General features: G+C 50.9%; 1 protein-coding gene across 1 annotated transcript in view; it reads left to right on the forward strand.

The window, feature by feature from the left end:
• Nucleotides 1-17,155, forward strand: part of COL23A1 (collagen type XXIII alpha 1 chain) — a 350,552-nt gene that overhangs the window by 270,080 nt on the left and 63,317 nt on the right. The window contains exon 3 of the mRNA XM_047092393.1: nt 13,376-13,420. Within this exon, the coding sequence (XP_046948349.1) occupies nt 13,376-13,420 (45 nt within the window). The remainder of the gene's footprint in view (nt 1-13,375; nt 13,421-17,155) is intronic.

Genomic DNA, 17,155 nt, shown 5'->3' on the forward strand with positions numbered 1-17,155 from the left:
TCCCATTCATATGACATATCTAGAGCAGGCAAATCCATAGAGACAGAAAGGGGAGCGGTGGTGGCCAGGAGCTGGCAGGATCGGGGATGGGAAGTTGGTGTTTAATGGGGACAGAGTTTCAGTTTTGCAAGACAAGAGAGTTCTGGAGATGGATGGGGGTGATTGCTGCACAACAGCGTGAACATGCTTAACGCCGCTCAACTGTATCTCAACAATGGTGAAGATAGTCACTTTTCGGTGACCACAATTTTTAAGAAATAAACTTACCACTTAGTATTTTTCAGAAATAATAAAAATGAGGGGCGCCTCAGGGGCTCAGTCAGTTAAGCCTCTGACTCTTGATTTCAGCTCAGGTCACGATGTCACGATTTGTGGGATCGAGCCCCACGTCAAGTGCTGAGCTGGCAGCATGGAACCTGGTTGGGATTCTCTCCCCACCTCTCTCTCTGCCCCTCCCTGGCTCACCCTCTCTTTCTCTCAAAAATAAGTAAATAAGGGGCGCCTGGGTGGCGCAGTCGGTTAAGCGTCCGACTTCAGCCAGGTCACGATCTCGCGGTCCGTGAGTTCGAGCCCCGCGTCAGGCTCTGGGCTGATGGCTCAGAGCCTGGAGCCTGTTTCCCATTCTGTGTCTCCCTCTCTCTCTCTGCCCCTCCCCCGTTCATGCTCTGTTTCTCTCTGTCCCAAAAATAAATAAACGTTGAAAAAAAAATTAAAAAAAAAATAAGTAAATAAACATTAGAAAAAGGAGAGAATAAAAATGTTTAAAACTATAGTGTAATAGATTGAAAGGGTGAGTTGTGTGGTGTGTGAATTCTATCTCAATAAAGCTGGTCAGACAATAACGCTGCCCTAAACATGGCCGGGCCCAGTGTTACTGAGCGCCCCGGGGTCAGGAGAAAGAACAAGTGTTGAAGTAGAAGGGCCTGCTGGCACCCGATTGTCTGCGTGTGGAGGGAGGGCGGGTCCCGGGCCCTCCGTAAGGGCCCAACAACATCCAAGGGCAGGGAGCCACTGACTGGGTGGCAGAGAAGCGGGTGGAGTCCCCTCTGAGCCAGGCAGACTCAGCAAATGAGGGCCTGGGAAATCAGACCCGGCTCTTGACAGCTGAAACTCTCCAGCGGGAGTGTGGGCCTCAGCCCTGGCCCTGGGGGTCAAGAAAAACAAATGGTGAATTGCTCGAGGCCCCTTGAGAGTGTGAGGCAATAGTGCTGGGAGCAGCCCCTCGGGGCCCCTCGAATCTTCCCACACTGGCTCTTGGCTCCTCTGCAGCGAGTGGTCTGTGAAGCTGCAGCAGGTTCTTCACACTTGAGTCCTGTCGGTGGGCCCAGGCTGTGGGGCCTGTTGACTTTGGGTAGCCCTTGTCCCTCCTCCGCTCTGTAACAAGGGGCACTAGTGTCCCTGCCCCCGTGGGTCCACTGTGAGAATTACATGAGGTCTGGTTGCACACCCATCAGCCAGCAGGTGCCTCGGAGTTTATATCCCTCCTCCTTCTCCTGGACTCAAAAGGGCTCTGCGTCCTTCCTGCTGTCTGTCGTCAGGGTCCCAGGACCTCAGGGCTCTCCCACAACGAGAGCAGAGTTCATTCATGCCCTGACCATTTGTTCAGCACCAGCCTGTGTGTCGGGCCCCATTCATGAACCAGTAGTCCTCAGGGAACTGACGTTCTACTGGGGAGACAGAAACCATAAATCCTAAAAGGCAAATAAAATCAATAAGATAGAACTGGCTGGAAGAAAATAAAAACAGGAAAATATCACAGAGAGTGCCTAGGGGCAGGCCACTTCAGACAGTCACCAGGGAAGGCACAGTGAAGAGTCAGCCGTGTAGAGATGTACGTGCAAAGGTCCTGAGGTAAGAGTAGGCCGGGCAGAATTCAAGAAGCAGAAGGAAGGCCTTGTGGCAGAGGGTGGGGAGTGAGGGGGAGCAGGCAGTACATAGGCAGTGCTGAGAGCCTCCTTCCTCACCGGCTGCCTGCCGGAGTGACCACCTATCCCAATTTGCCTAAAAGTCCTAGAGAAGTCCTGGGCACACTGCAGTGGTTGGTCACCCTAGCACCCACCGGCTCCCCATATTTACTAGATGCATAAGTTAAAACACCCTAGGCCCTGCTGGCGGCTGGCATGGCCTTCCCTCCAGGAAGCTTTGTTTTCCTGTCCCAAGGAGCCTAGAGTCCAAGGTCCAGGGCCCACGGGGTCAGATCACCTTGAAGCAGGTGGCTCGGGCTAAGTGGCCACCTTTTTTCCTGCGTGTCATTCCCTAAGTCCATGGCCACACCATGCTGGCCACGTGCCAAAGACCTCCAGCTGCCCGGCCTCACCTGCCCTTTTCTAAGACCTTCTGCTTGGGGCAGGGTGGGGCTGTTAACCTGCAGGTTATGAGGTTCTCATGAAAATCAAAGCTCTCATGAATGGCTTTTAAGTTCAAAATAAAATAAAGTAAAAAATAAAAAATAAAAAGCTTTTCATTCTCTGCAAGCAATAAATCCTGGCCTTCGTTAAGTTCGAAGGGATACACATTGGCCCATATGTCAGTGATTAAGGCTTTGGGGTGAATGGGGAGTTGAGGAATTTGGTATATTTGGGGTGTGCTGGTTTCTGTGCGTCTCTCTGGAGCCTGTTTTCCAACAGGAAACAGGATCTCAGGAGATGATAGGCTCTGGGGAGAAGCTGATTTGCACCAGCACAGATCTGGGTCTGGCCGAGCCCCAGAGAGTCACCCCAAGCTTTTGTACCTAACACCAGTGACCCGGTGCTCCGGATGTACTCCCCGCCTGGGCAGCCGCAATTTCGTGGTATCCAATATCTTTCTTTGCCTGGGCACCAGCTCTTTCCATATTCAGGGTAACCTCCCAACCTCCACCTTTTGAGAGCTCGGGCAGGGGTAGAGAGTCCCTCCCTCCACACTTCTTCCAGTCCAGGCCAGCTGGCTGGTCAGGGCCTCTTTACCCTTCAGAGATGCTTTGAGCCCCATGGGAGAGGAGTGCCAGGGTATCTCCCAGACCCTCATTCTTCGTGTGAATTTGCTTAGTCCCTTCCGTAGCCTGAGTCAAGGGCAGTGGGGAGGGCACTCTGCTAAGCCCAAGAAATGGCCTGTGACCGGGTGGCCCCAACATGGGGTACCCATGTACCTTACATCCGTCACTCAGAAGGATCCTTCAAGAAGTCCCCTAAAGTCTCTGCACTAAGACACAGGACCCTGGCAGCCCCACACATCGTCGACCAGAAGCCCTTCCGTGAGCCCTGTCACTCTGAAACCATCCACCCGTGTTCTCCTTCTTTCTAAGTCCTTCTCACTCTTGTGTCTGGATGAGACATTCCATATTTTTAGGTTTGGTGCCTAAACCACAGCCCATTTCCCCAAAAGTAAGGCACTTAGCAGGGCAGCCTTGGTACCAACAAGAGCCCTGGCAGACCTGAGCCCACCTCTTGGCCCCTGAGTAACTCTGTGACTTAGACAGGTCACCTCCCTTTGGGCCTCAATTTCCTTTTCTGTAATCAGGGCCGATCGTATCCACATCTCTGAGTTATGATCAGGCTTAAAGAGAGAGCAGAACTGGGCTCCTGGGTGGCTCAGTCGCTCAAACGTCCAACTCTTGATTTCAGTTCAGGTCATGATCCCAGGGTCGTGGTATCTGAGTCCCGCGTGAGGCTCTGTGCTGAGCGTGGAACCTGCTTGGGATTCTCGCTCCCTTTGCCCCTCCCCACTTGCTTATACGCTCAAGTGCACACATGCTGTTGCGCTCTCTCTCTCTCTCTCTTTTCCTCTCTTTAAAGTAAAAAGAGAGAGCAAGAGAGATGGCAGAAGTTCCCAGCGTGTGGCCTGCATGGGTCAGCAAGTGTCAGCAGGTCTGCCCCCTCCCCCCACCTTGCCTGAGCCCATCCCACCAGGACCCATGGGAGATGGTTCTTGGGTTTGGTGTGCCGCCCGTATGAGTAATAGGTCTGAACTCCTTGATCCTGTTTTAAATGCTTTAGTAAAGCCTCTCCTGACCCAAGAAGAGGAACCAGCCTGGAAAGGGCAGGCACTTCAGATGGCATGAGGAGAGCATGCCAAAATTGGGCCCGAGTCATTCCAGGCCTCCAGTGCTGGTGGTAGCATGTGGCCTTTTAATTCAGTATTTAATTCACAGGCCTCTGAGAGCCATCCCCAGGCCCTTTCCATTTTGTGTGGTTCCCAGTATTTTTTAAAATATCACAGGGGCGCCTGGGTGGCTCAGTCGGTTAAGTGTCCGGCTTCCTCAGCTGAGGTTATGATCTCGCGGTTCATGGGTACAAGCCCCGCCTCGGGCTAAGTGCTGACAGCTCGGAGCCTGGAGCCTGCTTCGGATTCTGTGTCTCCCTCTCCTTCTTCCCCTCCGCCACTCATGCTCTGTCTCTCTCTGTCTCTCAAAAATAAATAAACGTCAAAAAAAATAAAAATATACTAATAACAGGATTGCCTGGAGGCTCAGTGGGTTGAGGATCCGACTTTGGCTCAGGTCATGATCTCCCAGTTCTTGAGTTTGAGCCCCCCATTGGGCCCTCTGTGGTCAGCACAGAGCCCACTTTGAATCCTCTGTCCCCTCTCTCTGTCTGTCCCACCCCTGCTTGCTCTCTCTCTCTCAAAAATAAATAAACATTAAATATATATATATATATGTATACACACACACACACACACACACACACACATACACACACACACATAATAATAATAACAAACCCCAAGAGGTGGTACTAGACAGGGGCACCTGGGTGGCTGAGTCAGTTGAACATCCGACTTCGGCTCAGGTCATGATCTCACGGCTTGTGAGTTGGAGCCCCGCCTCGGGCTCTGTGCTCGGAGCCTGGAGCCTGCTTTGGATTCTGTGTCTCCTTCTCTCTCTGCCCCTCCCCAGCTTGTGCTTTCTCTATGTCTCTCAAAAAAATAAATAAATGTAAAAAAAAAAAAAAAAGAAGTCGTACTAGACCTCATGGACTATTAGAACCTCTCACCTTCAACAGCATCTTCTTGTGCAGGAGGCAGGCAGCAGGGTTTGGACGCGTGGTCCCAGGGCCTACATTGCATGGCCCCACCTACTACTGGATGTATGACTCGGAAGGTCACTTCATCTCTCTGTACCTCAGTGTCTCCATCTATAAAGCAGAGATGATAATGGTAGTTTTCCTCATAGGTTCAATATGAAGAATAGCTCGGTTCATACTGTGAACCAAGATTAGTACCAACCGTAAAGCACTCAGTAAATGGTACCACCTAACTTGTTTTTATTAAACACTGTTGGGGGCCGCTGGAGCCATCCAGGACTATCCGCTCCTTTGGAGAGAATGACAGTGTCCACATTTGAGGCCCTTTGTGAATGTGAGGTTGGGGTCATCTGCCAGCCTGCCCCCCGCCCCCTGCGATGGACCCTGTTCGTTCAGTCGGTAAATGGCATGATATCTAAGTGGGCTTGCCAGGTCTGGTCCCTGGGGCTGTGGGAGTCCGCCACCAGCCTGGACACAACCCTGGTTCCAAGCAAACATTTGCCCTACCAGCCCAGCAGCCTGTGGCATTGGTCTTCCAAATTGCTTCAGGACCTTCCAAAAAGCAGCAGGGCTCCCAGTAGCGTGGTGGATGGTGGAGCCTGCGGGGACAATAAACCCCTTTTGGAATGAGCTGTTTGTGCTGAGCAAGAAGCTGTGATTTTAATTCCCAGAGGACAGCATGGCCCTCGGTACTGGCCAAGCTCAAGCAACCTGCCAGGTGGCCACAGGACACACCTGCCCCCACTCCTGCAAGGGACAGAGGGCTTCATTAGCCCAAGCAGGAAATGAGCAGGGAGAATGCTACCCTCCCCCGGGCAAGAGTTTTCAACTCCGAGATTGGCCTGAAACTTATAAAACAAAATTATCTGGGGAGGTATTTTGGTGATCTGATCTTAGATGCTCAAATCCAGGGACCTCCCCTGCCTTCTCTGCTCAACGCGCACTCCAGCGATGGCCGGGGGTGCCTCAGACAACTGCAAGGACCTCCAGACTGAAGGTCTGGGGCATTCACATCCCCGGATCCTCAGGCCCGTCCTAGAGTTCTGGGAAGAAGGTCAGATAAAGGGGCCTCCGATGCCCATGAGGCTATAGCCACATCCTGGGATGATGGTAAGAACTTGGCCTTGGTCACAACAACCGAAGAGTTCAGAGGACAATGCACTGGAGTCACAGAGACCTGGGTTCAGATTCCTATTCTGCCATCTCCTCAATGTGTGACCTTGGGGATGCCACCGTCCCCTGTGACTACACAGTGCCAGCCTCTCAGTAGACATGCAGCTTCAGTCATTAGCCACGCTGCCAACAACATTTCTGTGGTCTCTGTGAGGCCTCCCTGAGTTCATCGTCATGCTCTGGTCCTTGGGAGCTGAAAACCCTGGGAACAGTTCCTTTTTTAGGTTTGGTAAAATACACACAACATAAAATTTACCATTTTAACTGGTTTTTTTAAATGTCTGTTTATTTATTTTGAGAGAGAGATAGAGAGCAAGCAGGGGAGGGGCAGAGAGAGAGGGAGACAGAATCCCAAGCAGGCTCCATGTTGTCAGCACAGAGCCCGAAGTGGGGCTTGAACTCATGAACAGCGAGATCATGACCTGAGCTGAAATCGAGTCGGATGCTTAACTGACAGAGCCACCCAGGTGCCCCATTTTGACTGTGTTTTTAAGTGCTATAAGTCAGTGGCATGAAGTATATTCACGATGTTGTTCAACCATCACTACTATCTGTTTCCAGAACTTTTTCATCATCCTGACAGGAAACCCTGTCCCCATTAAACACTAAGTCCCCATGCCCCCCCCACCCAGTCCCTGCCAACCACCCTTCTTTTTGTCTCTATGAATTTGACAACTCCAGGTACCTCGTATGAGGGCAATCATAATAGTATTTGTCCTTTTGTGATGGGCTGATTTCACCTGACGTGATGTCCTCAAAGTTCACCCATATTGTGGCACATGTCAGAATGCTCTCCTTTTTAAGGCTGAATAATATTCTGTTGTGTGCATACATCACATTTTCTTCATCCGTTCACCCATCCATGGACATTTGGGTTGCTTCCACCTTTTCTGTTGCCTCTGGCAGCATTTCTTGACGTCTTTGAGCCTCATTTTCCCTAGTCTTTAGGGAGAACGGTGTGGGAAGGGATGAAAGCGTTTTCTAGAACTGTGTGTAGATTCAATAAGATGAATTACACAAAAAGCCACCTGGCCCTAGGGGCTGGCAGGAGGGAGGAGCATGGGAAGGGCTGAGGGCTGAGTGGCCCACAGAACACAGGGGCCTGGGCAGGCTGGCCCCTACATGGCCTGGCTGGGCGGGCAGCCCCAGGGCCGCAGTAAGGCAGACATTGCTGGAGGAGGGGTCCTGGGGGCAGTTAGTGCCATCGAGGCTTGAGGAGACCACCGCTTTGAGAGCTACATCCTCGGGCTTCACACCTCCAAGGGAAGCCTGCTGGGGTTTGGGCCCCCCCTTTGGAGCTGGTCGGTGGCATGAGTTCTCCAGATTTTTATGAGTTAAAAATCGTTCCATTTTGTCTGGCTTCGAACAGTGCTCGAGAAAACCATCGTTCTCCCTGGTTACTTCATGTGCAGATGGTGGTCACAGGTCATTCCACAGCAATCTGGAGCCAGGGCTTGGCCTGAAAACCCAGGATTTCTTTGAGGAACCCCATTCCCAAACCATTTGACCCCTGCATCCTGATCCCCAGCTCCTTAGACCGCGATGAGGGACATGGAAAATCCCCAGACAAAGCCCTGCCCATGAAGTCCCTGAAGTAGAGCCACTGTGTCTCAAGCTTTATCCACCCTGGTGGACACATGAGAGCCCGTTTACATCAGGACCCCATGTTCTGAAGACCCAAAGGCCCCCTCCAGCCAGTTACTTACTGGGATCCCAAATAGGCACCTCATTTGTGCCCCCCAAGCTGGTGTGTCTGCTGACAGCTCTTCTGTTTAACAGTTCTGCAAGGCAGCTATAATTCCATCACCCCTAAAATTTCACCCTCGTGGGTTGGGAACCTAGGGCTCAGAGAGGTTGAGTAACTCCTCCAGGTAAACAGCTTACATATCACTCATGAGTCATGTCTTTTCCCCTCCTAGGCAGCCACTGCCTTGCTGGTGTCTGTGGCACACAGCCTCTGGAAGGACACCTCCGAGGTGCCACCATGGCAGCATTCACGGTTAAACACTGGGGTCCCCACAGCTGCCAAATCCCGACCCAGCAGTGTATGGGTTCCGCACAGAGGTGGGGAAAACAGCAGAAGCTGGTCTTCATCATGGATGGATTTTCCAGCTGGAAACCATTTTTCCAAGAGCATCATCCTTGGGCAAGACCTGTCTTCCCCCGGAAAGCCTCAGTTTCCCCATCTGTACGTAGGCAGGCCACTCAAAACATGCTTCCAGATGCTTCCCAGGGCAACCTGGATGTCTGAATCTGTGCTAGCCATGGGAGAGGTTTTCCCCCACTCCAGAAAGGAAAGAAAAGAAGAAAAACAATGAGGAGAAAGCTCTGGGGCAAACCACTGGGCCAGGGCCCTCCTTTGTTTGTTTGCACAAAGGGTTGACCAGTTGTCAGTCTGTGAGTTGCTCACACAGAAGACTAGTATCTGGTTTGGGCTGGCCTCAGAGTGGGTTCAAAAGCATCAGGCTCCTTCTCTTTCTCTACCAAGGCCCTTTCATTTGGGAGTCCTGTGAAGCCTGCCAGGCCTGCAGCCCCACAGGCCCTGGGTGCCCAGCAATACCCAGGCCCTGCCCCACTCCAGGCCCGCTGGGAACTTGTCCATAGCCTCTGGGAGGTGGGGGTCCCACTCTGCCTGGGCAGCCACTCGCCTGCTTAGCACCCCTCTTCATCGAGCCTTCTGCCTAACCGTGCCACCTGGGAGAACCACCAGACAAATCCATTAGTTCAGCCGCCTCGGCGAAGGCAAATGTCTTCATCTGGCTTGAGTTATGCAAGATGAGACTTTTACAGTCGGACCCAGTAGTGACCAGCAGGAAGCCACGGTGTGCTTTAGCTCTCAGGCCCAGGAAGAGCCTGGCTCACTCTTCCACTCACGGTCCCCTTTTTTGCCATGTCCCTCAAGAGCTCAGCCTGAGGCAGAGCCAAGCATGAGCCTCTGTGACCTGGTGAAAGCCCGGAAGCCAGAAGCCAGGGCGCTGGGCCTTGCGAGTGAATGTGGGCCTTTTCCCTCCTACAAGCAGAGGAGCGTGATGCTGTGTGTGCCAGTGGGGGTTCCTGTTCCCACACTCTCGCTTTCCCTGAAAACAGATGTGCCCTGAGAGGAGAGAAGGCCTAACACCAAGCCAGCTGTACAAGGTTCCCAGGCCCAGTCAGCCCCATACAGGAGCTGGGGAGGAGACCGGGATGTATGTTTTGGCCTCAGTGGGCCTGAGATGTCAACGGGGAGATGTCAGGTTGGCAGGTGACCAGACAACATGGGCATCACAGGTCCCATCTGAGGTCATGGACATGGAGGTGCTCTGTGAACTGCAAATCCCTCACCAGTCTGTTATGAGAGTGCCTTACCTAGTCGACATGGCCCTTGGGCGACTCCAGTACAAAACTCAAGGGCTGTGTCCAGTATCAAGGAAAATCAAGGGCCATGTAACTGGCATGAACTTCTGCTCTCAAAACTCAGGGGTGCATCCTTTATATGGACAAGATATCTTCAGCAAAGGTGCCAAGGCTATACAGTGGGGAAAAGACAGTCTCTTCAACAAATGGTGTTGGGAAACTGAATATCCACAGGCAAAAGAATGAAGCGGCAGGGCCCTTACCTCACACCATAGATAAAAATTAACTCAAAAGGTTAAAAAGGCAACAAAAGCAAAGATAGACAAACTGAGCTACATCAAACTTAAAAACTCCAGCCCAGCAGAGGGAAAAATCAACAGCACAAAGGCAACTTGCAGAATGGGAGATGATGTTTGCATACCACATGCCTGATAAGGGGTTAATATCCAGAAGATGGGAACTCCTGCCACTCAACAATGACCACAAAAATCTAACTAAAAAATGAGCAAAGGGCGGGCACCTGGGTGGCTCAGTCAGTTGAGTGTCTGACTTCGGCTCAGGTCATGATCTCACAGTTCTTGGGTTCGAGCCCCGCGTAGGGCTCTGTGCTGGCAGCTCAGAGCCTGGAGCCTGCTTTGGGTTCTGTGTGTGTCTCTCTCTCTTCCCCTCTCACTCTCTGTCTCTCTCTTTCTTAAAAAAAAAAAATAAACAAACATTAAAAAAAATTAAAACAAAATGGGTAAAGGGCTTGCTTGAATAGACATTTCTCCAAAGAAGACATACACATACAAATAGCCAACAGGTATATGAAGAGATGCTCGACATCACTAATTATTAAGGAAATGCAAATTAAAACCACAATGAGATATCACATCATACTCATTAGAGTTGCCACTACCAAAAAGCAAAACAAAACAAGACAAAACAAAATAACAAGGGTCAGTGAACTCGTAGAGAAATTGAAGCCTTTGTGCACTGTTGGTGGGAACATAAAATGGTATTGTCAGCATAGAAGATGGGATGGAGGTTCCTCAAAAAATTAAAAATGGAATTACTGTATGACCCAGCAACCTTGCTTGCAAGTATATAGCCAAAAGCATTGACACCCGATCTTGAAGAGATGGTTGCACACGCATGTTCATTGCAGTGCTGTTCACAATGGTCAAGAGGTAGAAGCAACCCAAGTGTCCATCACCAGATGAGGTGAATGGATCAAGAAAATGTGGTGTATGGGGGCGCCCAGGGGGTTGAGTCGGTTAAGTGTCCGATTCTTTTTTCTTTTTTTTAAAGCATCCGATTCTTGATTTCGGCTCACAGTTCGTGAGTTTGAGCCCCACTTTGGGCTCTGTGATGATAGTGCAGAGCCTGCTTGAGATTCTCTCTCCTTCTCTCTCTGTTCCTCCTCTACTTGTGCTTTTTCTCTCTTATTCAAAATAAATAAATAAAACATTAAAAAGCGGTGTATGCTTACAGTGGAATATTTATTCATCTTAAAAAAAAAAAAAGAAGGAAATTGTCACCTGCTACCACATGGATGAACTCTGAGAACATTACATTAAGTAAAACAAGCCAGTCACAAAAAGACAAATACTGTATGATTGCATTCTATGAGACACCTAGAACAAGCAAACTCTAGAAACAACGCAGAATGGTGGTTGCCCAGGGCTGGAGAATAGGGAAAGGGGAGTTGTTCCATAGATAGAGTTTCGAATCCTGCAAGATGAAAAAGTCCTAGAGCTCCATTGCACTATGTGTGTGTTGTTAACACTTCTGTACTGGACACTTAAAAATGTCTAAGATGGTACATTTTATGTTGTGTCTTTGAACACAATGAAAATTTGTTTGAATGGCAAACTCAAGAGTGCAAGAAATAGCGTGTTTCTCATCTTTAATAAGTTATGCTTAACCATGCTGACTTCAAACACCCATCCATGAGACTGGCAAGAAATCCATCCTTGGGGCGCCTCGGCGGCTCAGTCGGTTAAGTGCCCAACTTCGGCTCAAGTCATGATCTTGTGGTTCATGGGTTTGAGCCCCGCAACGGGCTCTGTACTGATAGGTCAGAGCCCGGAGCCTGCTTTGGATTCTGTGTCTCCCTCTCTCTCTGCCCTTCCCCCACTCATGCCCTGTCTCTCTCTCTCTCTTTCAAAAATAAATAAACATTAAAAAAAAAAGAAAAGCAGGGCGCCTGGGTGCCTCAGTCAGTTAAGCGGCCCACTTTGGCTCAGGTCATTGTCTCATGGTTCATGGGTTCGAGCCCTGCAACGGGCTCTGTACTGATAGCTCAGAGCCCGGAGCCTGCTTCAGATTCTGTGTCTCCCAGTCTCTCTTCCCCTCCCCCACTTGCACTCTCTCTGTCAAAAATAAATAAACATTAAAAAAAAAATAAAGAAATCCATCCTCACCCACCCCCAGGCCTGCAAAGGTTTTAGAGTCAACATAGCACCGAAGGGCATCTTCCACATCCAGCGGAGTCTCTCTCTTCTCTCTCTCTTTTCCGTAAAGATGCTCCCTCCTCTTCATCCAGGACTATGCCTCAACAAAAGTCTAGAAGTGCCGCTGACCTGGGGCTGCTTCTGTTTTTTTGCCCAGTCCCAATCCCTGGGCCAGGGCGCCCCATGACTGCACGCTTGACAACAGGAGAAAGGAAGGAAAGTTCATACACATGAATTTCTTAATAAACCATCCTGCCTCAGACCTGATTTGTGGCCAGCCTCAGTCTCTCCTCTGTGGTTGTGCTGAGGGATTTTGGAGGGAGTTCAAGGTCGACTTTTATAGGAAGGGGCAGCTCCTTGTAATACAGGCATAGCCTGTGGATCTGCGGATCTAACCTATCCGTGTCCCACCAGGCCGCCATGCAGTGGGTGGGCACCATGGAAGGAGAGGTATCACATGCCATCTCAAATGGAAGTCTAGTCCACATGACTTCACTTCTGCATACCTTTTCCCCCAGCACCTGAGAAAACGGACCCCTGACCTGGGGCAGAGGGGCTGGCTGGTCAGCATTCCCCTCCTTCAACGTTGTGGTTGCTGAGTGGGGGGGACCCACGTGGGCAGAGCAGGGAGAAGGCGGAGGCCAGGGTGGTCCGCGTCACAAATTCAGAAAGGCTTAAAAACCTGTAGATGGAGGGGGTGCCTGGGTGGCTCAGCTGGTTGAGCATCCGACTCTTGGTTCGGGCTCAGGTCATGATCTCGTGGTTTGTGAATTCGAGCCCCTCACTGGGCTCCTCGCTGAAGGTTGGGGGCCTGCTTGGGATTCTCTCTCTCCCTCTCTTATCTCCCCCTCCCCAGCTCGTGCTCTGTCTCTCAAAATAAATGAATAAATAAATAAACTTAAAAAAAAAAAAAAACTATAGATGGAGGACGTTGCACATTGGTGTGGCCATTACCTGCGATCAATTAGGAGAAATTCATGAGCAGCTCCCCCGGGTCCGTGGGGGAGGGAGGTGCCGAAGGCTCTAGCCAGCGAAGTAAGAACAGTCAGTCAGTGGACAGGACGGCGCCTGATGTTATCGAGTTTTGGCATTTGGAAGCCATGATAGTGTCTCTATGGGATGTGTTGTCTCCGATGTTTTATGTTAAGGAATATTAAAAAGCACTTGTCAGGCCTTTGGCAAGAGGACTCTCAGTTTCGGCTTTATTCTTCTCCTAGACCAGGTTTCTCAGCTCCAGACTCTTCTACCTCCTGAGTCTCTGGGTAGTCAGTCTCTTCAGGTGGGGAATGACTTGTGAGAGACTAAGTGAACCATGGATGTGAGGGCGGTGGGCAGGCCCGGGGACGCCAGGGCCGGGGGGAGGCGGGGGTTGCTGCGCCCAAGCCCACTGGCTTCCTTTCTCAACCAGTCTGTCCTTGTTTTCCTGTCTAGGACCCCCCGGACGGCGCGGCAAGGCTGGAAGAAGAGGCGACCCTGGTGAGTCCCCACGTTTGCTTAGTTTCCAAACCCAGGCCTGGAAGTCTGCCCTCATCAAGACCTGGGACCTGGCTGGAGGTGCCAGTCCCCGCACGCCCCCCCCCCATAACACAGGATGCGTGGCCCTGGGGCCAGGTCTTCCTCTGCCTTCCAACTGGCCACTGTCCCCGGAGCCACAGTGTCAGGTACCTCCTTTCTTGGCTTCTTGGCATCTGCAACGCCAGTGACAGTCCCTCTGCGCCCTTGGCCATTCCCTGAATGTCATGATCACCCTCTGAAACACTCTCTTCCCTTTGTGGGGGCCACTGATAGTTCCACCAGACCCCTGTCTCTCCACACAATGCGACAGCCCTCCTGTGTGTGTCCCCTACCCTCCCCAGGCTTGACAGAGTGCCAAGAGGGGCGTCCTCCACCTTCCTGCCACACCCTTCTGCCACCGTCATTTCACCCAAAATGCACTCACCCTGCACACCCCCATGGCAGTAAAGCTTCTAGAAGCTTCCCCACACCCTGTCCCCACCCAGCTCCCTACCTCCCCTTCCATCATCCAAGGTCTCTTGGTGAGCTCTGGCCTGCCTTTTCTCCCTCATCTCCCACCCTCCCTCTCTGCCTGTTCTCTGGGACCCTTACCTCTCAAACCAGCCTGCCAGAGATGCTCTTCTGTCCTTTCTGACACCCCTGTGGCTCCAGCTCTCTGTGACGCTGATGACGCCTCCACCCAAGTCGTCTCCAGCCCGCAGGTTGGACTTTGCCCCAATGAACCCAGCAACCCCCACCTGCTCTCCTCTGGCTCCCTGTCATCATCATCGTCATGGGGAGACTCCAGCCACCAGTTCCCTGTGCAGACTCCGGGACAGCATCCCTGACCTCCCTTCCTTTCCCCATCCCCCACGCCAAGTCCCTGTCAATCTCCCCCCTCTACCTGGGCTCTTGGGCCAAGTTCATTACTCTTTGCCCTTAAAGCTAGTTCAGGCATCTCCTCCAAAAAGCCTTCTCTAACCCCACTGGCTGGGGGCTCTATCCACCCCCCAACCCCCACCTGAGTCTTCAGCACCCAGTCCGGAGCCTGGCACACAGCAGGCTCCGGAATGAACATGCACAGAGTGAATGAGCACATGCTCAGCCTCTAAGCAACTTCACCAGGGGAGTGTGCTGGTGATGCCAGAGGGACCCACCACCAAGCAGATTGCACCCCAGGGGGAAATGGGGAAGTTCTCTCCTTGAATCAGACTCTTCTCCCTGGCGCTGGGCGTGGGCTTCCCGCCCCTCCTACTGCTGCCTGCTTGCCTGATCTAATTCCTTACCGAGAGGACTTCCAGATAAACTCCCCAGAGTTCATTACTAGGAAATGCCCTTCACGGTTCTCTGCTTGCTTTGACTTCCAGAGCTGAAGGCTGCTTTGTGTTAGAGTGCCACGACTTTTCTTTACTATTTTTTTTTCTTCACTGGTTTTGTGTGTAATCACTTCCCCAACACACACACACACACACACCACCGACTCTCCAAAAACACACTTCACCACTCAGTCCTCCTTTCTACCATGTAAAAGGTTTCGTTGCATTTTATTGCAGGCTTCTGATGCCCTTTAATGCATAGTGACTTTTTTGAGAACGAAGTGTAATATTACTCCAGAAATCCATTCGAATTATGACTCGGGTTTAACACAGTCTAAAAGTCAAAGAAAGACCAGGATTTACTTGGCCTCTGTGCCGGGTCCTTTCAAGTCCTTCATCTCGTGTGACCCTCACAGAACGCTGCAAAAGATAAAAATATGTTATCATCCCCATTTTGTAGATAAGGAAACTGAGGCTCCAAGGGGAGAAGTGTCTTGTCTAAGGTCAGCTGCTGGGCAAGGGAGGGGCAACACCCCCTCCCTTCCCTGCCTTTTCCCATGGCAGGTCCTGATCCCCTGCCTGTCAGGGAATGGTGTGAGTGGCACAGAGCAGATGTCCCTCTTGGATTAGCTTGGGCTGGGCCTCCTGTTTATTTCCAGATAGTTTCACACACATGCACATCCTGGCTGTGGTGCCTTCCCTTGTACAAACCAGGCCTTTTCCTGTGTCCCAGGGAGAAAGGCTCTTTTTGTCTGGTGGGCCAGTAATCTGGCCGAGATGCCTTCCTGCTGCTGCTGTGGCCACAAACCTGCAGACAGAGCTGACCCTGCCTGTGGGAGCCTTTGCCTGGAAAATGCCTTCAGGGCCCTGCCGTGTTTATGCATTTCCGTTGTAATGGAATGGATTTCTCATCTCCCCCATTTCTCAGCACTGCTCTTGCACTCTGGGGAACTAGGGACCTTGGGCAGGATCCTTTTTCCGTCCAGACCCTCCTTTCCCCAAAATCATCCACTCTCCCCGGCTTCTGCATCCCCAGATTCCTCCCCTGGTCCCAGCACTTCTGTACCTGGTTGTGGTGGTCTGTTCTGCACACCTGTCCTTCTCCACCAAAGCATGGGCTCTTCAGAGCAAGGCTGAACCCCTAGGCACTCAGGAGATGTCAATAAATGCTTGTTGACAGGAAGGAGGAAGGAAAGGGAGGAGGAAAAGAGAAAGAGAGATTCGTGGGCAAATGGAGAATAAAGGGTTAGGAAGCAGGAAGAGACAAGGACAAACCAATCTAATGCTGTTTGGCTGATGCCTGTGCTAAACCTGCCGAGACAAATAAGTCTCAGAGTTCCAGAAGTTTCTGTGATTTAACAACTAGGACTTAAAAAAAAAAAAAAAAGAACTGGGACTTTAACGGATAGCCACAGACTGGCTCTGTTACAATCACACAGGTCTGCCTTGCCATGTCAGTGTTAGGGTTTTTAATCTACCTTGACCCCAAGAAACCCCTTCTAAAAACTCAGTAAAAGAAGCACTTCTGGAATGGTAGAGTAAGGACTTCTGAAAATCTGCAGCAAGAATACTAGGGGGAAAAATGGACCTTTTCAGAGTTCTGGAAATTAAAATCTGGTAACAACCCAAGAAATGTTTATTCAGTACAAATATCTTGCTAAGAACAAGGAGGTTTTAGCATTTTAACTTGCCCATTTCCCAGCCTCATGGTAGCCTTAAAAACCATCAATCTCACAACCATGGTACCTGTGAAAAGTAGCAGCCATGCAGGAAGCAAAACAATTTGAGGCTCCCCAAATGCTTATTCCCAAAGAATTGTCACCAGCTGTCAGCTTCCAGGAAAAGCCCATACATAGGACCTGTCTTTATTTGACCTTATGCCGAGCTCACTGGGAAAAGCTGTATCCCAGAGTGCTTGCCGAAAACACTCAGCAGCAATTGTTTAACATTGCAGCTGCCTAAGGTAGCAATACCAGTAGGAACAAGCAAGAAACTGACACAAAAACTTGAATGAAAATCTAGGGGATGAGCCACTCAAAGGGGCTTTGAAAGGTTCCAGCGTATTCTTGGGAATCCAGAAAGCAATTGCATGTGCAGGGCTGTGTACATGTCCACCAGAGACCTGAGAGAGCCCCAATCTCTCCCTTCTGGCTGACCTCGAGGCCCTGCTCAAGCAGGAAGTAAAAGCCAAGGGAGAGTTGTAACCTGGCGGTGCACTGAAGTTGTACTTCAACACACACACAGAGCCCCTTGGCACAGAATGGGGGACCTGTTGGGTCAAGACATTAAAGGAAACCTCTGTCCATGCTGACCGTGAAGCTAACCAAGACAGAATTCAGTAGCTGCACATGACAAAGAGCATACACTTTGGAGAATTGGTCCAGGAAAACCCCTCAACAAA

Source organism: Lynx rufus, unplaced genomic scaffold (assembly GCF_022079265.1).
Source record: "Lynx rufus isolate CCGP_SWC_20201006 ecotype Redwood Valley unplaced genomic scaffold, mLynRuf1.p SCAF_1, whole genome shotgun sequence".
Lineage (NCBI taxonomy): Eukaryota > Metazoa > Chordata > Mammalia > Carnivora > Felidae > Lynx > Lynx rufus.